Genomic DNA, 15,635 nt, shown 5'->3' on the forward strand with positions numbered 1-15,635 from the left:
GATGGCAACATCGCACCTGATGTATGGATGCATTATTTCAAATAAAAATTAAAGTCAAGAAAAACACAAGACTGACAAAATGTAAAATCTGAAGTTGATCTGAGAGTAACTGGTAGGATGTATTGCTTGAAAGCCATGGCATTTGATTCGGTAATCATAACCACTTTACCCATTCTTCCACATCTTTCTTGAGAGTGGACCAGAAGTAGCCTGCAATCACCCTGTCTCTGGTGGCTCTCACTCCACAGTGCTTTCCAGTGCCAGGTTTGTTGTGGCACTCTTTCAGTACAGTCTGTTTCTGTTCATCAGACAAAATGACTAGCCTCATGTACTGCCTGCTTGGACCAGTGTAGAATAACTGGTGGTCTGGAGAAGAAAAGAAAAAATTGTCTGGTCAGACTGTCTGTCTAGTATGTCTGTCAATCTTTCTGGACAGGTGTCCTTTCAGTGTGCGATGTGACATGATGATTTATCCAAGTGGACATTGAGTGTTGAGTTACAGTTGACAGTGTTTTTTGAAACAAAAAGGTGTAATTAATGTGTACTAGCTCATAACTTCATCAACTGTTGATTACCTATTCACAGTATAGGCAGTGGACCAGAACATTTACTTCAAGCCCTTGTCTGACAAATGTTATTGTTAGGTAACCTTTTGGTAACCATTCTTACATGTAATGGAGCAGGTGCAAAGAACAATAGAGTTTATCCGTTAAAAAATATTTCTCTATTCCATTCCTAAGTTTTTTTCCTAAGCATTGCTGTTTTTGATCTCATATCATAACCTACAACCCGAAACTGCATTGGATACCTTAAGGGGGTTAGGCCACAGGGCCTCAACATGCATACAGTGGAGGTTGTTGAACATAATGGATTTGTTAAAGATGCTGTCCCCAACTAGGAGATGTCTGAGAGTGGGAGAAAGAGAACTGCAATTTAATCCCTCTTATTAAGGATGAAATGGACCGGGTATCGGGTATTTAATTATAGAATGAAAAATGGTCAACCCATATTTTAAACAAAAGCTCATGGGATGAAAAAACAACTTTTAGAGTCTTTAACTATTTGTCTATGCACATCAGGAGACACCTTATGGCAAAGCATGTTTATTTCTTTAATTAAGTTCATTTCCACTGACTTGTCCCTGTTCTCATATTGCTATCCAGAGACTAGACATTCTCTGGTCTAGCCTAATTAAGGTAGAATACCTTTTATGATGAAGTTGTCAGCCACCCGCATGACTTTCTTGCGGTCGATCGCGGCATCGACAGTCCTAGTTGCCAAATAATGTCGAAGGGCAGCATAAAATGCATAATTTGCCATTTGAATGGATGATGAATGTCCTTGATTGAATTAAAGAGCGGAATTCACGCCTGTCTACGCCATTGATCTAAAAAAATAATAAAAAGAATTTGCCTGTAATTTTGAGATCAGACTTGAAGGGATCGTATTCTTCTGGGTTGAACAGGGTTGAACCAGAGAATGTCTAATAAGGGATCCGTAGACGGGCTCTGGTTGAACCAGAGAATGTCTGCTGAGCGTGTCGCTGTACCCATGCGCAATGCGTGTGGCCGCCCACTTCGGAGGTGACGTTTCAAACATAAGGAAGTCACCGAAAGAACCGCGGAGATTCAAAACTTCAAGAGAGGAGTGGCTGAACTCATTTGCAAAGTAAGATACTTTTGTGCTAACATAAGATTAGGTAAAGTGTTTCAATATCACTTGTAAGTTATAAAAAATGTATATATTTCTGGATATGAAACAGCCGTAGTGTTTACTACCTTACAGAAATAACACTGACGTAGTTAGCTTGTCATTTTTAACAATGACTAACGTTGGCAAAGTAGCTCTAGTTGTCGATAGCTAATCTTGTACTTTGAAGCACTAGTCTAGGACACTTTTGTGTCTTAACGTTAAACCACTAAGATGTTTTGTAATGCTATGCAAGCATTGTGTGTATGTGACGTGTATGTATGTACCATAATCTATAATTACACGACAGCAAAACTTTACAGAATTCAGCTAGCTAGAGAGCTAATGCAAACATGCTAGCAAGCAAGATTGTCCGTTTGATGAATAACAGGCTATCAGACACACTTGTCTTTTTACATTTTTTGACATTAACACCATTGACATTTGTAAGGGTTGAGATCACTGACATTGCACTGTGTGTGTGTGTGTGTGTGTGTGTGTGTGTGTGTGTGTGTGTGTGTGTGTGTGTGTGTGTGTGTGTGTTTATTTATATATATATATATATATATATATATAATATAATTTTTTTCTGACTGATATATTTGGAGAGTAACCTTTTAGATGACTTGTTAATGTGGGCGTGATTGGCATTTGTTTGTTTTGGCGCTCTCCCATCAGAATGACTGAACGTACAGAGTCTCTGCCAAAAAGGCAGAGGAAGTTGGAAATCACTGAGAGTGGTGAGTTGGTTTCAGTCACTGTCATAAAAACATGTATAAATGTGCTAACGTTACATATCATTTTTTAAATAAAAATGATTGACATGCACTAGCCTCTACTTGGAGTGTACCAGTAGTTTGGTATAACACCATGCAAACATTACTTTTCCCATAGAAGTTAATGTTAATAAATGTTATGTTTTAGACTCAGATAATGAGACAAAACGGCGCCGCCTGACACCAGTGGAGAAAGAAAACCAGATCCCGGTGTCACCCCGACCAAAATCTCCCAGCACATCCCCACCACGCATGCGACAAGCTGAACAGGAACGTAAGCCGGACACCCCTGCCTTTCCCTCCATCCGCTCCCGGCTCCAGATGTTAAGCCAAAAACTCACAGGTGAGCGAGAACTATCCCAGCCCATCAGTAATGCAACCGGTAAAACACAGTGGCAGCAATGCTCAGCTGTACAAATCTGATTGAACAGGCGCACATTGCAAATTCATACATTAGATTGGGTGTGTTGTTCTGAGATTGTTGTTAGTTTATTCATCAATAGACATTCAACCATTAGAATTGACGTCTGTGTGTAGGCTCGGAGCAGAATACTCCTCCCCCACCTGCTGCGGTCCTTGGCACTCCGCGCTCCCTAAACAAATTTGTCCGTGATGCCGAGCGGAAGCTCCAGACCTCAGAGAAGCCGAGCACCTCACAGGCTGCCCTCATGCGCCAGGTCTGAAGCTTATGTACCACCCTTAACAGCCCTCCACGCTTCCTCTGACTCAGGCACCTACATGCACACTCACACATACACACTTACCACTCATCAAAGCATGGATAAAGCTCTCTATATACATATGCAATAGTATCTGAAACCATAAAGTCATATGCCAGTAGAAATGTTAGTGCTGTTGTGTATGGAGGTGCATTGTGGGTAAGAACTGTGCTTGATTCCTTCAGCAACGGGAGGAGGAGATGCGCATATTAAACAACATCCAACCTGTTGCTGCCAGTGCCTGGCCGAAAGGTTCGAGCTCAGACCCAGGCCCATCCAAGGTGAGTGCTACAAACCAATCTGATGGCACGTGGCACGTCTGGAAATTACCCACAGTAATCGAGTTGAATTTTCAATTGGCATTTAAGGTTCTCTAAGGGTGTTTTCCGGTTCGCGAACAGAAGTGGTGCTACCCAACCGTGCGTAGAGAACCTTTAAGCCTCTTCATGCTTTGTTTGACATCTGACAGCTATTGTGAAAATAGATGCTAAAGAACAGCTGTGCCTTTGTGATGGGCTCTGTTATCTCAAGCTTAAGTGTCAACACAAAGTTTAGCTGTACAGCATATGGGAAAACACATCATTTTATATACTTCCCTGTCTGCCAATGTTGTGATGACTATGCTACTGAGACCTTGAATTTCCCCTCAATAAAGTATCTATCTATCTAAAAGCCTAACGAAAGTCAGAAAACAAAACGAGATTAATTACCACACCTTTCAGTACAAAACGTTTAGAGGCAAGAAAACAGAACACCTACAGTAGAAGAGAAGGCACTAATGGAGATTGTTCCGACGCAATAGTGTGTTTAGTAGCAGCAGGTTCTGAGTTGCTGTGTTTCATCGAAAGGCTGATGCACGACCCCCTCCCAGACGTAGCAGAGTCATCTGGCCTCCATCCCAACACCAGGATGTAAGCTAACCTCAGAGCCACAGACAATTTGGAGAACACTGGGTTGTGTGTAAACTAAACTCACATACCACACAAGATTTGAATAACGCTGGGTTTGTTTCATTGGGTTTAGTTAGTTTAGGAAGTTGCACTGTCAGTCACGCCTATATCATTGTCATTTACCTGGCACTTGCACACATCTGCTTATGGTGATTCACACCTGTGGTGTCTGGCAATCAGTGATTCTGTGTGTGTGCGCATCAAGGTGTGTTCACCTGTGACTGTGTGTGTGTGCGTGTGTGTGATTCCCATTGCTGTGCCTTCAGGACAAGCCAGGGGTAGACTTGTCGTTTGCCTCCTCTGATGGCAACTTGAGTCTGGCTCCCATCGATCTCTCCCAGATGGAAGTGCCTGCGTTCGGCGAGATGTGCCCCAATGCTAAACCCGCAGGTAGGATGGCTCATCCTGCTGCTATTATCAACCTGTCAAGCCACGGTTATTGTATTGCAGCTTATTACATGAAGTCACCATTATTGGAGAGGATATTCTATATCCTGTTCTGTATTCTATCACAGGTTTAGATGAATGTTAGCTGATACCGGTAGTTCGTTTTTTTGCATCCCTATAGGAATATATATTGTCTGTGAAATTCTATGGCAACTATAAATTGCCATGAATATTTATATAAATAGGAATACATTGCTACGAATATTTACATTTATTGACTGTGTGTGGTGTGGTGTTTGTTTGATAGTGGTGACAAGCAGCACCCCTAGGGAGATGAACACCTCAGCCTTGCTGGACGAGATCTTCAAGGACGTGCTTGAGGCTGCTCAACTGGAGGAGATGGAGGAGGAAATGGAGGAGGGGGAGATGGAGAAGGAGGTGGAGGAGGAAGAGGAGGAGAAGGAGGTGAGGAAGGATTGTGCCAGCCCAACCGACAGGATGGAGATTAAGAAGGAAAGGAAAGCAGAGGAGGACAACCACAAACAGGAAGAGGGTGAAGGAAAGCAGGAGGAGGAGAAAGTGGAGGTTAAGGATGAAGAGGGGGGTGACCCAGAGAGCCCCACAGATGAAACTGATGACGAGCTGCTCAAACTGCCCCCCAGCTGCATTCTTTCTCCCCTCAGTGAGTCAGTGGACAAGGTGGTCACTCCCCTGGTGAGCCCCATAATGCACACACACACACAGCGCCACTGCAATCATTGCATTTCAGTGATCGGCATATCAGCTGTCTGTCCACTGTCTGACACGGAGCACAATATCGACATGAATTAGGAACCACCCATATGGCTTGCAATGTCTGACATTTCATTCTTTTGTAATTGAGCCCATCTATACGTTCAATACACATACTGCATGTGCTGATTGCAATTACTGTATAAGTGTTTGCGGTTGTGAGTTGGGAAATGGTCTTCATCATAAGGTCTGCTTTCCTTTCTCCCAGCGTTTGGCAGCCGCCGCCTCTGTCTCCGACCGCTTGTCTTTCCAGCTCACGTCTGAAGGGCTGAAGACACCCACAGACACCCAGCCACTCTACAGGTGACCGGGCGACCACACCTGACACGGTTCCCTGTTCTTGGTGTCCAGAACAACCCCTACTGTATTACTGCAATGCCTGCATAAAGCTTTAGCTTTCCACAGAGTATACAAATAGCTACTTTCTGTAATGCGCCCTGAAACAGATATATGTATTTTGTCTCAAGAATTAGACCATTACATTATGTGTGTGTGAGTCTGCATTAAAGCATTAAAGATGTGCACTAGATAATGAGAAAAAAATGCGCCATGCTGTACAAATGGACAGGTTCAATGACGAAAATGACAATAATAATAATCAATAATAATAATAATAATAATAATCTAATATCATACGGCTCTTCACAATGCAAGTAGAACGCTCCATTGACTTGAATGGGATTTCCCAAAGTTCTACTGGTCATTATTTTCGCCTAAGGACCTCTAAATAATGACCGCTGTCAATGGCAACGGATCTTTTTCAGAAGGCAGACGGTTGATTAGCTGTGTTCTAAAGAACGTTTGATTCAAGTTCAGTGTGTGTGATCTTTTGTTTCTCAGCAAAAGCCACGACGAAATGGTAACAAATAAATGTAAAGACATATCGTGGAGTTTTTTTTTTAGTTTGGCAAGTAGCCGTATAATAAGCGGGATAATGTATAGAACGCCGGTCATTATTGGGAAAATAAGTCCCTTCAGGGGGAAGCAAGACCCCCTCTGCTGGTGCGTTGTGGTCCGATTCGCCGGTTGGGACTTATTTTCCCAATAATGACCGGCGTTCTATACATTATCCCTTACATATTCCAAATACTGCAGACATAACCATCATAGATGTGAATAGTAACAATGTCATTTATTAAAATAGGATGTTTTTTTTTTTTTGTTTTATTTGTAAATGGACACTCTAACTCTAACGCTGTTAAAATATCAGCCGCTTGCTGACAGCATAACAAACCTGGAGTTTCAGTGCAAACTTTTAATCAGTGTTTGATCAGACCTGTCTAAACTTGGAACATACTTCCCTCAATGTTTAGATCTGGAATTCTTCCTGTGTTAAGAATCAATTAAACACATTAAAGTGTGTGTGTGTGTGTGTGCAGCATCGACGCGTATCGCTACTTGAGCCGCAGTGAACAGAAGCCCATGAAGAGTGTCACACCGTGGAGGCGGGCCCCAGAAAAGATCCGACCCCAGACACAGCCATCCTTCACCACCAAGGAGAAGATTAAGGTGTGTGTGTGTGTGTGTTTTCAGGCCTAATCGAGGTGTATGTTTGCCTGTGTTGTGTTGTGTTGTGTTGTGTTGTGTGTGTGTGTGTGTGTGTGTGTGTGTGTGTGTGTGTGTGTGTGTTCAGGCCTAATCGAGGTATGGGTTTGCCTGTGTTGTGTTGTGTTGTGTTGTGTGTGTGTGTGTGTGTGTGTGTGTGTGTGTGTTCAGGCCTAATTGAGGTGTGGGTTTGCCTGTGTTGTGCGTCTGTGTTTTCAGGCCTAATCGAGGTGTGTGTGTGTGTGTGTGTGTGTGTGTGTGTGTTTTCAGGCCTACAAGGAGGAGGCTGCAAAGCTGCAGACAGTGATCTCTCAGACACTGCAGGCACTGAACTGCTGTGTGGACGAACAACACGGCAAAGGATCAGTGCAAGAGGCAGAGGCCGAGAGACTACTGCTCATCTCGAGTAAGATTGATCTCACACACACACACACACACACTTTCTTTTTCTTCCTTTCTCTTTCTTTATTCTTTTTTCTTTCCCACACATAAACCTCATCCCAGAGATTATACATACACACACACAGGAACACACTTGTATGCATGTATGTACTGTATGTATGTATGCATGCCGTGTTGACCTGTGCCCCCCTCTCTCTCTCTCTCCAGGTGAGAAGCGTGAGGCGCTGCTGGCTGAGATTGGCCGTCTGGAGGGGGATCCTGAGGGGAGTGAGGAGGACCCCAGCGCCCCTCTGCAGCCTTGCAGGGGCTCCGTCTGCATCAGCGAGGTGCACCTGCCCCTCAAGGTGGACTTCGTCTGCTCGGCCCGCAACGGTAATCAAGACACAAGACACAGCAACAGCACACAGTATCCAGCGCCTCAAATCCAGCGCTCTGGGGGGCAGTCGTGGCCTACTGGTTAGCGCTTGTAACCGGAGGCGGAGGGTTGCCGGTTCGAAACTGAAGTGCCCTTGAGCAAGGCACCTAACCCCTCACTGCTCCCCGAGTGCCGCTGTTGTTGCAGGCAGCTCACTGCGCCGGGATTAGTGTGTGCTTCACCTCACTGTGTGTTCACTGTGTGCTGAGTGTGTTTCACTAATTCACGGATTGGAATAAATGCAGAGACCAAATTTCCCTCACGGGATCAAAAGAGTATATATACTATATACTTAAAGTATATATACAAGCAAGCTCCGTGACCATGACTCCAAAGAGCCAGGCTCATTAGTATCATAGCCAGTCATAGGAATGGTGCTTTATCACGCCCACAAACTAGGCTACTAGTAATTTACTCTTAGAATATGTGCATAGAGGAGGATGGACTCTCATGCCTCCAGATACAGTGGCTACTGATAATGTATGTCTCTCTTCGTCAGAGTAAAAACAACTTGCATTTATATAGTGCTTTATCAAGGCAAAGCACTTTACAGTGAAGGGGGAACCTCAGGTAATGAATGGGAATGAATTAATTCATTCTGAGGGAGTGAATGCATGAGCCATACACCTGATAATAATGAAGTAGTGGAGTGGTGGTGAAGTGGTTTTTGAGTGTTTTTTGAATTATTATTTAGTATTTATGTATGTAGTTATTAGGTCTGTCTTTGCTCTCCATCTCTAGCTAGCCGACCCACTCACTTCTTCTTCATGCTGTTCCGCTACGGCCCCACCAACGTCATGGCAACGCGCCTCGCCACGGCCGCAGACGCAGATGCTGACGGAGACACCATCTCCTTCTCCACCCTCATCACACTGTGAGCCCCGCAGACACTGCCCTGCAGCCAGATCCCATGCCCATCGCCCATCACCTACACGATGCACACCACTCAGCTGCCATACACTGAGCTTACACAACTGTAGCCGTCACACATACAACTGAAACTAATACATATGCAACTGGAGGCATTCACCTCGGACGTCTTTGTGCACCACGTTTACACAGTTCAGTTCAGGCCTGAATGCCCAGTTAAATTGCTAAAGTTTGTTGTTATGCGTGTCTTGTGTGTTTTAGACACAACATCCGCTCCACTTTCGAGATTGATGTGGAGGTCTACAGCATGGTGAGTATGTGATGTAGATATGCAGGCAGCCACTAGGTCACCAAAAGGGTCTGATTGGCTGTCTTTCAGCCAAAATGTAAATGACCGACAAAGTGCAAAGTCACTCAAGATCAAAGTATCTTGTGCATGGACTAATCAGCTATCGTCTGGTGGCATGTAAGAGCATTGAGCTGACCCATTGAACTGTTTAGGATCTTGCTCATGGTATTAAATTAGCATTATTGTTATTAAATTAGTTTTAGTTAGACTTTAGTTAAATGGCTCTTTGCCCGCCATTTCAGTTAGGGCCCTTTGTGCCAGTGTTTGTGATACATCACTTGATTTACACCTTGTAGATCACATCAGAACAAACTGAGCTTCTGCCACAAGTGATCACAGTGATTGCACAGGTTAAATGTAATGTATCCCAGTTAGCATGGTTGAATTGACACTTCACAATAACCCTGCCCAGTCACATGAATGAGTCTGCACTGTACTTTCTCTGATCTCTGATGTCCTCAGTGTTCTTTGTGTTTCTAGTCCGACACCCCAAACTCCTTCTGCGAGGACAGCCTCCAGGTTTACCGCAGACACACCAAACAAAGGGTGGGTTACGGCATCATGTCGACGTGTGTTATGGACATATACAGCTCTGGGAAAAATGAAGAGACCACTGCACATTTTTCTGATGTCATTCTACGGTTGCTTAGTGACATTGGAATGAGTTGACAGTCAAATTAAAAATTAAGAGACCACTGCAAATTTGAATATGACGTCAACTTTTTCGAATGTCACTCAGCAAGCGTAGGATAACATCAGAAAAATGTGCAGTGGTCTTATTTTTTTTTTCTAGAGCTGTATATATCAGGCGCCACATCTGATAACTGTCGTCCATTGTTCTTTCACAGGTCACCCCCAGGAAACTGCTCAGCACATTGAAGGTACAAAAAGCAGTGGAGTACCACATTTTAAGAACGTATACGAATGATATTTTCAGTGATGATTGGACTAATTCTTTCTTCTTTCTTCTTGCTTTTGACAGAGAACCCACCAGCAAGCAGTTGGTATGTCAGAGTTGTGTGTTGCTTCTTGCCTTACATTTGGTAGTCAAGTTAATTTATTTGTATAGCACATTTAGGGCAACAGAGTTGACCCAAAGTGCTTTGTAGTGACACTGTTGCCTTCTTTGCCACTCCAAGTGCTTGCTTGAGGTGGTTTTAGGTTTTGGCCTCTGCAAAGTACCTTTTGAGGCAATATCTGTTGTTGTTAACAGTTTATGAATAAAAGTAATTGAATTGAGTTGAATTCAATTAATCCTGCGTGTCATCTGGGTCCCCAGCCGCTGTCATGCCAAATAACCTGTGTGCCAGTCGGCCCAGCAAGTTCTCTCTGGTGGGATGCCACAAAATCACACTGGCATCATTGGGTCAGAGCAAGTTTCCCCTGGACAAGGTAACACACACACACACACATACACACACTCACTCACTCACAAACTCACGTCATACACACATTCATACATATTGTGCACATATTGTGTTACTGCCCATCAGTTCATTGGGCGATGCTGGGTGATAATCGATGTTTTCTATGGAATGTGTGTGTGCAAATACAATCTCACATGTGGATCTGTATCATACATTTGATACTTAATTGGCCACTCATTAACACATCACATTTCTAATCAGTATGTCTTTATTTTTGTATGTTTTGTACAGTAAATTTGGTGTGGTGTGGTGCACTGTGGTGGGGTGGTGTGGTCAACTCTCTCTCTCTTTCTTTCTTTCTTTCTTTCTTTCTTTCTTTCTTTCTTTCTCTCTCTCTCTCTCTCTCTCTCTCTCTCTCTCGCTCTCTTTTTTTTTCTTTCTTTCTTTCTCTCTCTCTCTCTCTCTCTCTCTCTATTCCTCACCCAGATGAAACTTGAAGGCAAAATCAGGAAGCTGTTGGGGGATGAGTTTCAGGATAAGGTTCCACATTAACTCCTTTCTTCTGCACTTACTCTCTTATACGTTTGGGAGGATGCCTTGCGCATCTTGTATCTAGCTGAACATAATTAAGACTGAATTGGCTACAGATATTATACTCTCAAACTGGTGATATGGTTCAACATAAATAGTGTTCAAATGACAAGCACCCACAGTTACTCACACACTATTTATCTTGAACCTTACTGGCTTTATACTATGTTGTAATATTTATATATTATTCACAAGTAAAGTTTTTAATCAAATATACATGAAGTAGCTATTATCCCCTTTCTCTTAACGTCCCTCACTGTCTTTATCAGGTGCCGTTCCTGTCTCCTCTGGAGGGACATATTCGCCTACAAATCCAGAGTGAATTTCACTCTGAAGTTGAGCACCATGGCTTCCTGGTGAGTGTGTGTTATGTAGCATTACCTTGTGAACTGATGACCCCTCAGTAGTTATTTTACAATGAATGCAGTGTGCTGTGTAGTGCTTTAAGTCCCTGAGGTGTAAATGTTCTTGTGTCACCAGTGACTGCTAGACAGTAACCTGACTGTTCTTTGTGTCCGTAGACCATGTTTAAGGACATAAGGGGCCTGGGCTCCTGGCATCGACTCTTCTTCGAGCTGAAGGACACCTGTCTGTTCTACTGGAACCATCCCAATGAGAGGGACAATAAGGTGGACACCTGTAGCCTCTCCTTTAGCCAGCACTGTAACTGGGGAATTTACAGCAGAGATGTTTTTTAAAGCATTTTTCAGTGGCCCCTCTGACATCTGTCTATAATTGCTGGTGATAGAATTTCATTAGAATCAGTGTATCCATTTACACTGGCAGAATGTTGAACTCCAGCCCAGCCTGAAAACTATGGAGAGGCTGTTTGTATTTTGGTAGCCCTAAAGGCTACGAGTTCTACCACAATTACTGCATGTGCGTGTGCAAAAGTGTGACCTAAGTGTTCACCTAATTTACTCACCAAATGTGTTCACCACAATTTAATCTCTGTGGCTGTGTGGCTGTGTTTCACCTGACAGCCTGCAGAGGGCATTATCTCCCTCTCCGACTTCAAGAGCCAGTCTGTGAGGCCAGTCAAGATGGACTCCTGTGCCCGGCCCTTCACCTTTGAGCTGGTGAGCCGGGCGCAGCAGGAAGAGGACACATCCTCACTAAACAAGTCAGTCTGCCTGGTGGCCTTATTACCTTTTTATGATTTAATTAGTGTTTGATGACCATTTTCGTGTGTAAAAAAAAAAAAAAAAAAAAAAAAAAAAGAATCACCGTCAAGCACACAAAAAGCAGGGTGGGAAAATGTGTGAAAACACAGAAGGTTAATCCTACAGTGCTGTCCTAAGGGAGCTTCCTTTTTGTCATTGAGGAGGAGAAGAATGTGCAGATTTACTTACTGAAGGGCCTCTGCTGCTATAGATTTACTTACTGAAGGGCCTCTGCTGCTACAGATTTACTTACTGACGGGCCTCTGCTGCTCCACAGGCGCTGGTTTGCAGCTGACACCCAGGAGGAACGCACGGTGTGGATGGAGCGGCTCAACCAGGCTCTGCTCGACCTGCACACTTGGACCCCAGCAGCGCCAATCCAGGACCAGGGCCCGGCACCAGTGTCCAGTGACCGCATCAGGGAGAGCACACTGTAGCCGCCACACACACACACATGCATACACACACACAGTCCTGTGGCAACACTAGGCAGACCGCGTGGTAGCCACAACACACACACACACACACACACACTGGCCTTTACTATTGTGTATCGAAGTAATGGGGGACTTACATCGTTGGGAATGGGGAAACATTAAAAAATAATCATAAATCAACACTATGAAAAAGAACACTAGAATAATATATATTTATATGAAGAATATTAAAAAGGGAATGGAAATGCATGAAATATGCAATATAATGTTTCATCATCTCCGTATCGTATGCACTTCATGGATATTGTAGAAGTACAGTATAGGAAGGATTCGTACTACAGGGCCACCTAATGGAGACAGTGAAGGTTTATTCACTGATTGGTAGCTTTTCGGCAAATTCGGAGGCCTTGCGATTCATCCAGATCGATACTACCGTCAGTAGAACCCAGGAATTCTGGGAAGATGAAGTGACTTAATATTATTAATAATCAATAAGGCTGACACTATGGCTTTCCTACCGTGTTGCATTATAAGTGGAGGAGGGGCAAGACTTGATGAGTTTTATAAATCATGCAGATTCTAGTACTTTCCACTATGTAAACTGGAAAAAGAAAAATTATAAAGACTTTGGGAAACTGACATTAAGGAAAAACCAAACGTTTTCACAGTGCAATTGCTTCATAGGTAAAATTAAGTCTGGTATTATGATTTTTTTTTCTTTTTGCTTTCTTTATCCTATTTTTGTTAAGTAGTATTTGCTGCTGTAGTGATTGTAGATTACACCCTTGGGGTGTACTGAACTGGACTTGGACTATTATCTTTGTAGGACAAAATATTTCATGTGGAACATAAACATACACAACATTGTAGAATTACATATTTGGGAGAGAATGTCATACTTTGAGACCTTTATACTCTATAAGGTTCATACCTTTATATCTATGTCTGTTGTATTCACGTCCAATTAAATTCTAATTTGATCAAAGCTGATCTCATGTTTTTATGTTAGTTTTAATTTTATATATGTAATACAGTTCTATTCTTTCTGATGGTTTATGTTTGAAACCTGTGCAGATATCTAGAATAAGCTCATGTATTGTGGGGGTATCAATCTAATCCAGACCAGTGAATTTATTTGAAGAGGTGGCGATGTGTAGCCTGGCTAGCGCCACCACTTCTCAATGAGACGTGGTCTGGGAACCAAACGTTCATTTTCTCGTATTTGAAAAAAATGCCCAGATCCGTTTATTGGGTGCCACGGATGTCTATCAAATGCGTCTGTGCATAGCTCATCATCGTCATGCTTTCCCACCTGTTCTGTGATTGGTTCCCTATCTCAGGCGAAAATTTCCTTCATGGTCTCCAGGCTGCCTTAGCAGCGTGAATCAAATCGCGCGCAAGGCAGCATGGGAACACCCAGGCTAGGCGATGTGTGTCTCTGTGAGCTGACACTTCATGTCATGTCATGTGCCAGGTGCAGGCCTAGGATAGTTATTTAGTTTGTAGGAAATACAGTTAACCTTAGCAATTAGCCTAGGTGTTATTTTCCATGGATATATTGGACAGACTGGAGAGTGAAAGATCAGGATTCAAATTTATCTCTGTAGTTTGTCTATGGAAACCTAGAGTTTGTCAAGGTCTCTTAGACACAGCCCACCACTCTCACACTATCGTTCAAGATTCTTTATGCTCACCCCCAAACCTGAACAAATTAAGCCATTTCCAACTTAGGTCTTTGACAAGTATGTGGTCTTGAATTCTAAATCCAAATGTGACAAACCCCCTATATCCATATCTAACTTGTTAATCTTCAGGTTTGATTGTTGCCTGGCCATAAAAACCAATCCATCTTTGTTACAGTTTATCACAATTGCTAAAACACTAAACTCCATTCTCTGAATTCTCATCTCAAATTCTGTCGCCTGAACACATTTCTTGAATCGATCACTCTTTTGCCAAAACCATAAACAGTTTTCACATGTAACACAATTTGCAGCTCTCATGGACTCTTTTTGCAAAGCTAACATAAACACATTCTCATGCAATAAAATACATTTTGCATTGTGATGCACTTGATACATAATGGTAACCACGAGTGGCAAAAGGTTAACACAAAGGACGGACAAATGACATATGTTAAAGGAAACGACTCAATGGATCACACTTGTTTCAAATTATGTGACCTGACGAATATAAGTTCAGAGGTTTTGTGGGTGTAGTTTGACATTTGGGGTTTGCGTTTACAGTTTTGAGAAAAGGGTGGAAGGTTTCAAAAAATGTGTTTTAGTAATTGTGAAAAACTGAATTAGGCTTGCCCTACAGACAATTTAAGGGAATAAATACTGCAGATAAATACTAATAATATAAATCATCATTCATCGTCCTATCATGGCTCATAGGGTCTATTATTTATTTATTTCGGCCTATCCCGTGCTCCGTGGTAAAATGCCTTACCCAGCAATGTGCGGGCAGCCTGTTGTGCACACAACTAATTCCACAGCTACTCTGCGCCCAGAAGCGCGCGATGGCACTGCCGCTGCGCACTCTGTCCGCGGACCTCTCCACCTGCCGGACGCCGAACACGGAGTTGAGCGAATGCAGTTCTTTAGAGTTAACCGATGACCTGCATCCAGAGTCTATAGATGTCTCCGCCTCAATAACTCCATCAACTGGTAATGTGATTACGACTCATAGTTTGTATATTCCTGTAGAAGATGCTTAGTGTTCACACTTGCTGCTGTCGCTAAATTTGAAACAAACCAAAATTAGTCGCGCCTCGGTAACTCAACTATTTTTCAATCGTTATGTTGTCCTGCAGTTGCACTCGTTGATATGAAATAGACCCCACTCTGTATCATGTTTTGCATCAGGTGATGTACTCAGTGATGATATCATGTGTTGATATGAGCGAAGTGTGTCATGTTAACGATATAAGTGTTCCTCACGGGCATCTTAAAGAATCTGTTTGGAATGAGAGTGGAGAGGCAGGGGGTCTACCACTCTGCAACTGTCCTACATGCAACTTGAGTGCATTTGTTGTGTATTGCAGTATTTTACAGTAACTTTGTGAATTACAGCTGCACTGCCTGAAGTACAGAGACAGCCAGTCTGAAGTAACTCCTCATATGAACAATTATTTTTATGATAATCACTGTGATAATTTCTATGATAATCACTGTCAAA

At 42.9% G+C, this 15,635-nt stretch overlaps 1 protein-coding gene across 6 annotated transcripts; it reads left to right on the forward strand.

Moving 5' to 3' along the window:
• The first annotated feature begins 1,589 nt into the window (after positions 1 to 1,589).
• si:dkey-30c15.10 (uncharacterized protein LOC559353 homolog) lies at positions 1,590 to 13,437 on the forward strand. Of its 6 annotated transcripts, XM_042110228.1 has the most exons (24): positions 1,590 to 1,668; positions 2,368 to 2,429; positions 2,614 to 2,808; positions 3,003 to 3,142; positions 3,370 to 3,465; positions 4,033 to 4,095; positions 4,401 to 4,524; positions 4,829 to 5,235; positions 5,522 to 5,616; positions 6,693 to 6,822; positions 7,129 to 7,264; positions 7,468 to 7,632; positions 8,417 to 8,549; positions 8,807 to 8,855; positions 9,375 to 9,440; positions 9,743 to 9,775; positions 9,877 to 9,898; positions 10,174 to 10,286; positions 10,748 to 10,801; positions 11,122 to 11,208; positions 11,374 to 11,481; positions 11,836 to 11,975; positions 12,293 to 12,469; positions 12,528 to 13,437. In XM_042110228.1, exons 2-23 carry the CDS (start codon positions 2,369 to 2,371, stop codon positions 12,450 to 12,452), a joined length of 2,577 nt encoding a protein of 858 aa, XP_041966162.1. In that variant the 5' UTR covers positions 1,590 to 1,668; position 2,368; the 3' UTR covers positions 12,453 to 12,469; positions 12,528 to 13,437. The 6 variants fall into 6 exon arrangements, with proteins under 6 accessions (XP_041966162.1, XP_041966161.1, XP_041966165.1 ...); XM_042110227.1 differs by having other exon boundaries at positions 12,293 to 13,437; XM_042110230.1 differs by having other exon boundaries at positions 1,639 to 1,668; positions 2,311 to 2,429; positions 12,293 to 13,437.
• Positions 13,438 to 15,635: the final 2,198 nt, after the last annotated feature.

This window comes from Alosa sapidissima, chromosome 11 (genome assembly GCF_018492685.1).
Source record: "Alosa sapidissima isolate fAloSap1 chromosome 11, fAloSap1.pri, whole genome shotgun sequence".
Taxonomy (NCBI): domain Eukaryota; kingdom Metazoa; phylum Chordata; class Actinopteri; order Clupeiformes; family Clupeidae; genus Alosa; species Alosa sapidissima.